General features: G+C 44.9%; 1 protein-coding gene across 1 annotated transcript; it reads right to left on the bottom strand.

The window, feature by feature from the left end:
- Positions 1-6,076: 6,076 nt before the first annotated feature.
- On the bottom strand, positions 6,077-10,129 carry LOC103370491 (leucine-rich repeat-containing protein 24-like). Its single transcript, XM_008299567.1, has 4 exons — positions 9,968-10,129; positions 8,756-9,034; positions 8,294-8,462; positions 6,077-7,323 (listed from the first exon to the last, which is right to left on the bottom strand). The coding sequence occupies exons 1-4, from the start codon at positions 10,127-10,129 to the stop codon at positions 6,077-6,079; spliced, it is 1,857 nt and encodes a 618-aa protein (XP_008297789.1).
- Positions 10,130-11,182: the final 1,053 nt, after the last annotated feature.

The following is an 11,182-nucleotide window of genomic DNA, read 5'->3' as shown; positions in this document are numbered from 1 at the left end:
GATTTCTTATTTTAGAGCTAATGCTCCTATAGAAGGATTAAATGGTGCTCTGCAAAATGAGAAAACTCTCCCGGTGGTGTTCTAAGACCATTTCCAATCGATTCAAATTAGAAATAGATCATCTCGATCTAAATGCGTATAATCCATCAAAACAGCTGCTATTCTTTGCAAAAATGTAAGAAAATGTCTCAGTAAGAACAGCAGCATACTTGGTACATGACTAAATGCGCCGAGCTTCCAATGACAAAGCAATTGACTTTCTTTTTAACCTCTTAACATATAGATCACGTCGGCTTTTACGGACCATTTGCGTTGGTGGTCAGCATTAGGCTGAGAGCCGCGGAGGAAGGCAGCATCCCCGTTCAGTGTTCAGTGGCTCGATGCTTAGCAGTTATCAGAAACGCTGCCAGGGGTCTGCAATCCCGTCCAGCATTTCACTATTTGACATCCGTCTGCCGGGGGGATGATGGGAGGCAAGCAGCCACTGTGACGGTGAGGGATGAAGGACACACGCTGCTGCTGGAGTATCATTTACTTCAGTGTCACCGAGACAGCTACGGGTTTCTGCTACTTTATTTAGAGTTGACTGAAAATGTGGGGGTAGGAAAGAGTTGAACTGAATTCAGTTTAATTCAGTTAAGTTGAAATTTTCTAACCGTATCTGAAGCTGGACACGCAGAGAGCCAGAACAAAGCTTCCGGGTTGTATTAAAGTGAGAGAACATGGTGTGAAATCCCTCACTGGCGTTTATGATTTCACTATTAAATAAACATACAACCTTGGAACGGAAACCTTTTGTTAAGCCGAGACGTTTAAGAGCTAAACGCCTGGATTTCACCGTGGCTCGAGACACAATGGAACGCAATGTTGTTTTCTTTCTGTGCTCGCAACGTAATCTTTGTTTAAGGTTTCAGTCTCATGTCGAAGAACACGGTAAGTGGTCCTTGCTTTACTTTTACACAAAGACCAATGAAAGAAGTGTTAAAGGAAACTTCACTCAGATACTGAAGCTGGGGGACCAGAAGATAACCCAATATAATGTCACAACTTCAGCCTCATAGGGAAAAAAAAGCAGGTCTAACATTGCATCTGCACATTATAAAGCAAGCAGAGTGACATCTAACGGCAGGAAGTGATTATTTTAAGAGAATAAACTTGTAAATATGTGACTTTGATGTACAGAAGGGAGGTTTTAAAGGCACATTTGAAAGAAAAAAAAAGGTGTCACACACTGTAACCGACCATGATGCACTGAATCCATCGGGGACCAAAAACAAATCGAAGCAGCGCCACTTCTTGAGCATTGATCGCATCAATCGAGGCTTTTGCACTTGCTCCCACTGGTCCACTGGTGGTCAGTCACAGCGTCGACCCCTCGGGTCCACGAGGGCCTAAAGCACAGCCGAAGGAGGTGAAATTGCTCTGCAGATATTAAACAAGATGCTCATAGTTCAGCGTGATTCATTGATGTTTTTCTCCTTCTTTTCCACGGGGCTCTGCTGGCCCTGTAGGCTTTCTGTGGGAGAGAGAGAGAGGTGCCTCTTAAATTTTTATATCTGTTGTCTGTTTTGCAGAGTGTTGGTTTAAAAAATATAGCTATAACCTGAATTGATTTTCTGGCTTTCAATCATATAATCCTAGGTGAGGAACCTCATGCTGTTTACTCATGCCTTGAATGAAAACAGCCATGCATAAAACTCTCACTTTCTGCAGGGAATTGTAATCAAACAGGGCTTCGGAAATAACACGTGTCCTCAGTGTCTGAATCAACACACAGGGGGTTGATTACGGCTCTACTCCTCTCTCCGCAGGTGCCCGCGGACTTTCAATCCTCTGCTCTGATATATATTTCATATTAATAAAACTGTTAAATATGAATAAATCTGACTGACCCCAGAGTGCCCGAGAACAAAGCATCAAAGCCGCGCTAATTCAAAACCGAAAATGCAAGGAGGACATCTGAGCTCAAAGTTAGTGACACCTAACGTTAGAAAGAATTTTGTACAAACCCTTCTTCTGGGAAAAAGCCGTTGTAGAGGCCACGCAGAAATGCATCAATAATTCAGTGCCAGATATCTCATATTTGACCTCTTACAAAAATTCATTCCCTTGTGTTGAACCAAGTTCGAAGAGAGATGAAAACAGATACTTGAAAGAAGGTAGATGGGTTGAAAAAAAAAAAGGAAGAAGAAGAAGGAAAAAAAAAAAAGAACAGCATCAGTATGAGAACCATGAGCTCTCACTCTTCTCTGCTGCTTCCTCACTCCACATGTTGATTGATGGGATCACGGACAACCGTCGGTACAAAGAAAGGGAAGCTGAAATCTGATCCCAGCCATGGAACCTTGTATGCATCCGCTTTCTGAGTATATAATATGATGGTAATGTGTTGCTGAATTTGTGTTAGATCTCTCTCTTTTTTTTTTCTTTTACTCTTCTTCTTTTTTTCATAATGAAAAGAATTCAATTTTTAATGTCGACAGCTGTCCTTGGCTGTCCTTGAATGGTTTTAATACCCAGAACTCAAACTGTGTAATCTCGCCCTCAATCTCAGAAAACATATTCAGTTTTTAACAACTCTCCAGCGTGCTTTCGAGAATCTTAAACATGAAAAGCCATAAAATTCCTCCCGCATCCGAGAGCATCCATCCACACGTTCCATATACGATGACCTGTGCTGCATTACGAAACGCATTTTGGAAAACACGCACGCTGCTGCTTAGTCGGAGCGCTCTTAGCAGCGGCGGTACATTAAAACCTCGATTTCCATATTACTGCTACCATTAGTGTTATTTTTGAATAATTCTCTGGCTGTTAAATCATTTATGGAGGTCTCTAATCAACAGCACATGCCTGCAGGTACACTGGTAGGGCTCTTTGAAAATAATTTGGAGTGATTAGAGAAGGTGCACAGTGTACAAAAATGAAACAACAATTTAGTGCATTTGGTGATAGAGGGGTTTGGACGGAATGAGAGAAACACCCTCGGAAAAAAAAAAAAAACAGACAAGCAAACCGGGCCGTGTTACTGCAGGATTATTCTGCTATTCTGCACAAGGTTTCTGTCTTTTCTGTCCACCTGCTGGGAGCCGAACGAAAAAAAAACAAAGTATAGCTCAGCCAGTGTGGGTCACATTAGTCAGCTTACTTATATGTACCGAATCAATTGTGCCCATGACAACCATTGTAAGTTGAGCTTTGTTGGACATGTAATGACACAGCCTGAGAATTATATGACAGTAGGCACAAAGGAAATCCATTTGCTTCATGGGAGAGCTGGAATAGGGGTATTTCACGTTTTCATTGTGTGAGAAGGGCTGCATAATGCGCCCTCAGCTGTGATAAGGAGCTGTTGTGATGGGCTTCGGTCACATGGTCACGTCCGGTTTTTGGTTTTTTGTTGTTGTTGTTGTCGTTTTTTTTCCCCACACTGTTTGGGTAATGTTCTACTTTTATCCCAGGTATTAGCTCAGCTGTCAGTGGTCGGGCTGCTGCTGGTGAATCTGTACATACAGTGTCATCGGAAATTCTCTCTGATTAGTCCATCTAGCAAAACTCTGGTCGCTACCAAAAGCTACAAATGTAAAAAAAAAAAAACGAGCCTGAGAGGTTGTGAGATGTGTATTTTTAAATAGCCGGCCTTACTGTTTTCCCCTGTTTTCAGCCTTTATGCTACGATAACTGGATTTTCCCCCCATCTAATTCTTCATTCCTGTCTCCTACCACTCCTTGTTATATGCTACTAATTTGCCACAGCAAATACATTTTCTGAGACAAGCTACATGAGAAGATTAGTCTATTATCATAATGAGGAAATAATAATTTCACACCGCGGTCTTTCCGTGACCTCAGCCATAATGCATGTATTGCCTGTAGCTAACTGTGCGTGAGAAATACGATGCACATCCGAACATTGTCCCCTTTGGCAGAAATTATTTCTTGCGGGCATTTGGCTTGACTCTTCACTGGTCTCTGACATAAGCATGCATTTGTAATTTGTTTAAAGCACTTGTGATAATAGGCAATGTTTCAAAGGGAATGAAGTGTCCGCTTGTCTCAAGATGTCAATCATCGGCTGTATATAAAGATGGAGAAACCCTATATGATGAATTCCTGGACAGTGAACTTCAATGTGGTGCTTCCTGATTCTTCCAAAGTCCTTGCTAACCTAAAAATTGCCAAAAAGGTGGAGCGAAAGTGGAGCTGAGGTGGGCATTGCATGCACCTCTGCAGACACCTGTCACTCAAAGTTCTCTAATTACTTAATGATTTAATAACTTTAATCCTTAAAACAACTTAAACCGGTCGCTTGCACAGTTGTCATGGATGGTAAATTAGCTGTAGAGACCAAAACTATTTATTATACCCGACTGTCAACATGTTTTTTTCTACTGTAAACCTGCACATTTTAACATGAGGATCTATGAGGATTGACTCGCTCTTTGAAACGAGCCCCAAGTGGCCATTTACGGAACTGCGTCGGTACATGTTGGCTTCATCCTTCAGCCCTCGAGGTCAACATACAGTGATTTATTGAATTTCCCTTCTGGGATAAATAAAGTATTTTTCATTTCATTTATCCAGTTACAGCATGTTTCCCATGAAGTTGAACTGCACCTTTATGTAACCGTGAAACCGACAGTCTTTGGTATACAGTGTTTACGGAGGGCAATATTATCAGAAATATATAGTTTTCAGCAGGAAAATGCTCTTCGGTTGTGTTCAATATTGACTTCCATGAAATAACCGTGGCATTTAATACAGTGGTGAGAGAGCAGCTTGAAAATACCGAAATAGCAGCCATTTTAAAAGAATATTGACATGTTTTGGAATCAATATGACTCTCGGGCTTGGTATGAAGCACAGATTATTTGGCTTTTTCAGAACACGTTTCCAATAGCACTCTTCTATCTTCGTCTACAAGTAGCTCTGAAAGCGCACCTGATCGTACAGTGCTTAGCAGCAAAGGGGAAAAATAAAAGGTTTATGAACCATGGACCTCTCACAGACTGACCTCTGCGCGACTACACAGCTGTGACTGAAAGCCACAATCTCTCGAAGAAAACCTGTTTTTCACACTCACCAGCTACAGCTCATGGGTTGAAGGGAAGATGAAAAAAAATAAAATAAAATAAGGACAGAAAGAAACTGGGAAGTTGTACAATGTAGTTGAATGCAGAATTGACAATAACAGCTGTGTTAAAGGGGCCGATTCACCTTGAAATAAAAGAAACACTGAATCATTTAAAATACATTTTATTATGTAGAAACCAAAGACAAAATGTACAATATTCACATTAGAATGGTAGATAAACACTGAGGTTAATGGAGTGAGGTCACTCAGAGATTTATTTCAGACATTAGAAATGTTAATTCCTTGTTATAGTGCTGCAATAAACAGAACATGACATGATACATCAAGGAATACAATGCTATGGTACAAACAGCTGAAAAAAAAAAGACAGGTTTGCTTTTGCAGTCAGAGTGAACCTCTTTAAACAAATCCACCCACTCATGCCCACTGAGACATATGGGTAATGATAATACAGTTTCAGTAAGAGGATTGCTTTAGGTCTAATTCTAATGGGATCTGCAACAAGGTCCACAAAACAACTGTACTTCACAGTGAAAATTAGCTCCATTATATTTACACGAAACACAGACAGAACACAGGATAAAACCGAAAGAAAGAAATTAGTAACAAAATATGAATCACTAACCTCTTCTGTGAGGATTCAGCTTAACTGTCGGACTAACCGCTGCGGAAAAGATTCACCACTGATAATTATTTTTAAAGGGTTGATTTGGAGACGTGGAGAAGTGTGTGTGGCTCATTCGCTATTCTCCCTTTAATTTTCACAGTTCACCCATCCTAACGTCGTACAATCAATCAGAAGAGGATCTCTGGGAGGCCGGTTGTGATCCACATTTCCCCAGCAGCCGCTAACTGACACTCTCCTCTCTTTTGAAGGCCAGATAATAATCTGATGCTTCAAATCATTGCACCAAGGTGATTTCCTGTAATGTCTTTAGTCCATCAGTATACTGTGTCGTGACAGAACACAATAAAAACTCCTTAGCAGTGGATCTCGTAGGCAACCTGTGATCCAAAGAGGAGACTCTGACTGAGGAACAGCTCTTCCGGGTCTGTTGTTAGGGGTCCCTCTCCTCCGTCTGCAGGGTTTCTGCGAAGCCCCATTCCCCCTGATCTCGTCAGTGTCTGCACCATTTCGTGGTCCAGGAGAGCCTCCTTCATGCCCTTCTGCTGGACAAACCCGCTCATCATGGGGCACCTGGATGAAGCGGAGCCCAGGACAGGCTTGGCCCGGTTGAGAACGTACATCTCGTGGCCGTGGTCGTCGCGGTACTCCTCCAGCTGCGCAAAGGTGGTGGGTCCATCGGAGTAGTCGTTCACATACAGGATGCTCTCTTCCTTGCTGGTGCAGTAGGAGCCATTGTCCTCTTTCTGGTACTGCTGGTGACGGGTGTAGATCATAATCAAGAGGAGGACAGCAGTGAGTGCCAGCAAGGAGATGCCAACAGCTATAGCGGTCTGCGTGGCAGGACCCAGGGCGTTGAAGTCCATACTGTCCTGCTCGTACAGCGGCTCCTGGCTAACATCCAGAACCTCTGGCTGGTAGAAGGAGTTAGACGAAGACGAAACAAAGGAGTGCGTGTTCAAACGAGGCCAGAACTGGGATGAATACGAGGAAGAAGACATGTTGACAGCGAGGTGAAACGTAACCCTGGCCACACCGCCAGGATTCCAGGCCTCGCACTCGTAGCGGCCAGCATGCGCCACTGTAACATTGCTGAGGAACAGCATGCCGCTGCCCATGTCCGGATCAAAACTGTCCCTCTCGCCGCCCTCCTCAGTCCCACGCACAAGCCCCTGGATTCCTCCAACGCCTCCCACTTTGATCCCTCCACCGCTGGGCAGGGCTGTCACCACTCCTGCAGCCCCGGGCCTGAACATCTCCCCGTTGGGACCCAGCTCTTGAACCAGGCCTCGAGGTGACAACTGGGCCTTACCATGGGAGGCTTTCTTCCAAGTCACCTGAGGCTGAGGGTATCCCGAGGCCTGGCAGGAGACTCGGAGGCTCTCTCCCAGTCGCACGGTCAGGTGGCTGGGCTCGAGCTGCACCACGGGAGGGATGCAGACCAGACTGTTGGGAGCCACCTCCACCAGGCTGAGGTGGGAAAGTCGAGGAGGTTCTGAGCACATCAGCCGACGCTGCTCTGCAGAACTCAACAGACGCTGTCCGTCTTTGCTGATCCAAGTTCTCAGCCAGCCGAGAGCGCAGTCGCAGCGCCAGGGGTTCTCTGGAGGAGAGGAATTAGAAAGGGTAAACCAAGGGTAGAGTTTTGTCACGTACTGTTTTGAAAGTCAAGAACAAACTTAGGACTTCAACTTTTAAGCGAGCATGATGACATTTCCATGACAACTCAACAAAACTTTCAACCGATCGAAAGCATCAGAAGAGCGGCTAAATGGAGCTTGAAGTGGGATTTTGGTAAACAAACTCATTTTGTTTACTGTAATTGAAACTCTTTAGAGCCCAGTGCAGGACAACGGGTGAGGGTATATTCAATCGTAGCTAATTTGTTGTCCAACCATGCTGGAAATCAGAAGTGTTTACAGTCATTACGAATGACCACACTCGAAGGTAGAGTGAAAAGTCTGCTGTCAGAGGGGAGAGATGATGAAAAATGAGGATGACAAAGCACATTTTCAGTCTCACAGTCTTTTATAGGAAGCATTGTGGATCACATGAAAAGTGACAAAAATGATTGCGCCAAGATCAAAAAGGAGCTGAGAGAAAAAGTTCAATCCCTGACACCTTTGTCGCTGCCTCTGCACGGCTGGCCAATCACAGAGTGAAGTGGGAGCGACTGTTGGATTGCTGCCTTTGTGAAGTTAGAGAAGTGGCTGGTCTGACTTAAATTGGCCCTTTAATTGTCCTCTCCATGAGGTCCCTTTAATTGGCTGTTTCTTCAATATACTCCTTAAAATGCTGTCTGTGGGGACTTTTTTTCTCATTAAAGGCCTTTGGATGGGTGAAAACCTTTGATATGTAACATGTGTTTAAGGGAACTTAATTTTCCTTGACATGAGGGTGTCTGGTGTGGCTGGCTGTTAAAAATGTGGTAGTGTGTGAGTTTCAGTGCTCTGGCAGGGCTTCATTAGGAACTGTCGCATTGAAGGAGAATTATTCAAAGCACCTTGAATGCAAATCAAATGTGGAGGATTATATCACAGTAACATATAATGCGATGTGGGATTTCTGCCTACCTGTGACGCGGAGCACCTGCAGGCTGACTAGCGGTTTTAGGGACGACGCTCCGAGGGTTCGGAGATGGTTCCTGCTGAGGTCCAACAGGGCCAGAGATGACAAACCCGACAGAGCTTGCTCCGCCAGCAGCTCTATGCTGTTTTCCTGCAGGTGGAGCTCCTGTAGACGCTGCATACAATAAAAAAAAATTACATAAAGCAGAGGAAGGTAAGCATGAAAAGTGCAAGTTAAAGCAAGGATAGAATTGTCACATGTAAAGACAGGAGGATGACTCGGCTCCAATTGTGTCAGTCTTCACTGTATTATTGTACGCGGGGATTAGTCAGTCATGTAGACATGAATTGGATTTACAGTTGCAGATGTCATTCTATATAATCCATAAAAAGCAATTCCACATTTGGTTTCTGGAACAGTCAAATCAAACTGTGCATTAACCCTTTCCATCCTACACGCCAACCAACCTGCAGTCCTCTGAAGGTGTGATCCTGCACCCGTGTGATCTGGTTGCCGGCGAGGTAGAGGATCCGGAGGTGCTCCAAACCTCGAAACATGTCAGGGGTCACCAGGTGGATGAGGTTACCGTTGAGGGCGAGCTCCAGCAGTTGACCCTGGCTGAGGAAGGCTCCGGGCTCCAGCGCCGAGATGCTGTTGTTCTGGAGGTACAGATAATGAAGGCTACCCAGGCGAGTCAGGTCCTGCAGACGGATCTGCACTATGCCGTTGTCCTGGAGGAAGATGGTCTTTACGGAAGAGAGAATGAATGAAATTAGCGAATAGAAAGTGATAGCATTGGGGAGACGGAATATGGGATGTGAGGTTTGAATTGGTGTTTGTTTTGAGCAAGAAAGCGAGCGTGTTGCCGCGCTGTGCTCAGTGGGTAGAAAAATGTATTAACCTTAGGGAGAGATTACATTAGCAACAGGGCCACCTTGAAAGCTATCTCGCTGGGCTGTGCGGAGCTTTGGATGTATGTTAATGCAGGCAATCCAAACAACGTGGAATGAGCTGGTTCTGAATCACGATAATAATGACAATGTGGGCTGAGCTGAGTTTTTCCAGTCTTGCGCTTCAGCTCTTCTGCCAAACTCACAGACCTTGTCAGTAAACATATTCCATCAAACAAGAAAAAAACAACAACATAAAAAAAAAAAAATGGCTGATTGGAGCTTCAGGAGGAGTGCTTTCTATGTGTGATCACCAATGCATGGCTGTCTGCTTGATTGGTAATGCGCATTCACCGGGAGATGTTTTCACAGTGGAAAACACAGGGCCACGAGGTAAAGTATGATCGACGAGATAGACCTGCTGATTGAGGTTAATGGAACAATTTATGCGGGACATGCTTTTCATTAATATTCATGAGCTGCAGTAATGTTGGGGGGCCTGAACCCGAGAGGAAAAGACGGTGTAATGTTAAACATCTTCTCAACAGATGATCAGAGGGTGTGCGAGAGTCACTTTCTGAGCAAGAATGAATAATTACACAGCCAACAGCACAGCCCCTCCCTTAGGCTTACATCAAAGAGGGTCATGGTGAATTGATTAACCACAATCATTTCAGGGTAATAAGAATGGATCACAGAGGGAGTCAACTGAAAAACTTGCCCATGCGGGAGGGGTCGATGGTGCATCGGCGGCTAGTGCCCTAACTTATTGCCGATTGACCGACTGACCTCGGTGGCAGAAGGGACGCCTTGCGGGATTTCTTTGATCCCGAGGGAGCCGCACTCCACCGTGAGGCTGTAGCAGCGACAGCCGGACGGACAAGCCAGGGACAGCTGAGGGACCAGGGCCGGGATGATGAGGACGAGCCCGGAGAACCGCAAGAGGCCCATGGTGGCGTCACGGTTTCTGTCACGGAACCTGAGGAGAAAAGGTGGAAGAGGGAAAGTAAGCGTCGCCTCATTTACAGCCAACGTTTTACCCGTCGCTGTAATGTAGCTCATCTTCAAAGCGGAGAGTGACAGCGGCTGCAGATATGTTGTATAAGCAGATGACTGTGAAATGGCAAGTGGAAGGAAGTGGAGGAGGGTAGGGGGGGAGCTGAGGACTGACAAAAAAGCACGAGAATATAAGCATATCTGTTCATCCCCGGCTGTTTTCCATTCAACTGTGTCTATTCAGTGGAATTGCGGCGGCTTCTATTATGGGCTTCAATTAATTAAAGATGTGATAAAAGATGTGCAGGTTGCCTCAAGGACCTCTCTTCTTGTCTGTTTAATGCATGCACAAACACACTCACACTCTCCCTCTATTTCTGTCTCTCTCTTTGTCTTATATAAACACACACACACACACACACACACACACACGTGCAAATGTGCAGCAACCGAATAACGGAGGCTCTGTTTTGAAACCCTTCTAATCTCACAAACCACGTTTACCTCCTCGGAGAAAATCTCAAGTGGTAACCAGCTCTAATCATCTGATCAAAACCGTCAGTATCGACTGCTCGCTGCACCTTACAGCAATATCTTCCTTTGATATAAACCCATCATGTAGCAACTCATCCATGTGCTTTTTTTTATTTATTTCTATACATCCCGGAAGGGATTTATTGTTCTGCTTGGCTGTTCACATCAAAACGGCCTCCGACTCGCGGCCCAATATCAGCCCAGCAGCGTTCGTATCAGGCTGCAGATCACATGAAGATACTGCAGGGTTGGAGATATAATGCATGTTGAAATGTCACACTGCGCCCGTCATTCTGCTCCGGTGACAGCAGGTAGATTTACCGTTGTCATCCGCCGCGCCGCCTGCCTCATCCTCGAGACGCTCCTTCCAGTGGAGAAGCACTGATTCCATGCAAAGTCTCACATTGTTATAAAACATTCATGCGCGCCTCGGCCACGTCTCCGTGTCCCATTAAGCTCGTCTGACTTATGAAA

This window comes from Stegastes partitus, unplaced genomic scaffold (assembly GCF_000690725.1).
Source record: "Stegastes partitus isolate 25-593 unplaced genomic scaffold, Stegastes_partitus-1.0.2 Scaffold1434, whole genome shotgun sequence".
NCBI lineage: Eukaryota > Metazoa > Chordata > Actinopteri > Pomacentridae > Stegastes > Stegastes partitus.
Note: the sequence above shows the minus strand (reverse complement) of the source record. Positions and strands in the feature narration are given on the sequence as shown.

What these genes read in the sequence shown, in the direction of transcription:
- LOC103370491 (XM_008299567.1), bottom strand. Translation starts at nt 10,129, where the DNA reads ATGGGCCTCTTGCGGTTCTCCGGGCTCGTCCTCATCATCCCGGCCCTG. An exon ending in GCGTCCCTTCTGCCACCGAG is followed by an intron (nt 9,035 to 9,967) that starts GTCAGTCGGTCA and finishes TCTTCCGTAAAG; the next exon opens with ACCATCTTCCTCCAGGACAA. An exon ending in GCAGGTGCTCCGCGTCACAG is followed by an intron (nt 7,324 to 8,293) that starts GTAGGCAGAAAT and finishes CCTCTCCTCCAG; the next exon opens with AGAACCCCTGGCGCTGCGAC.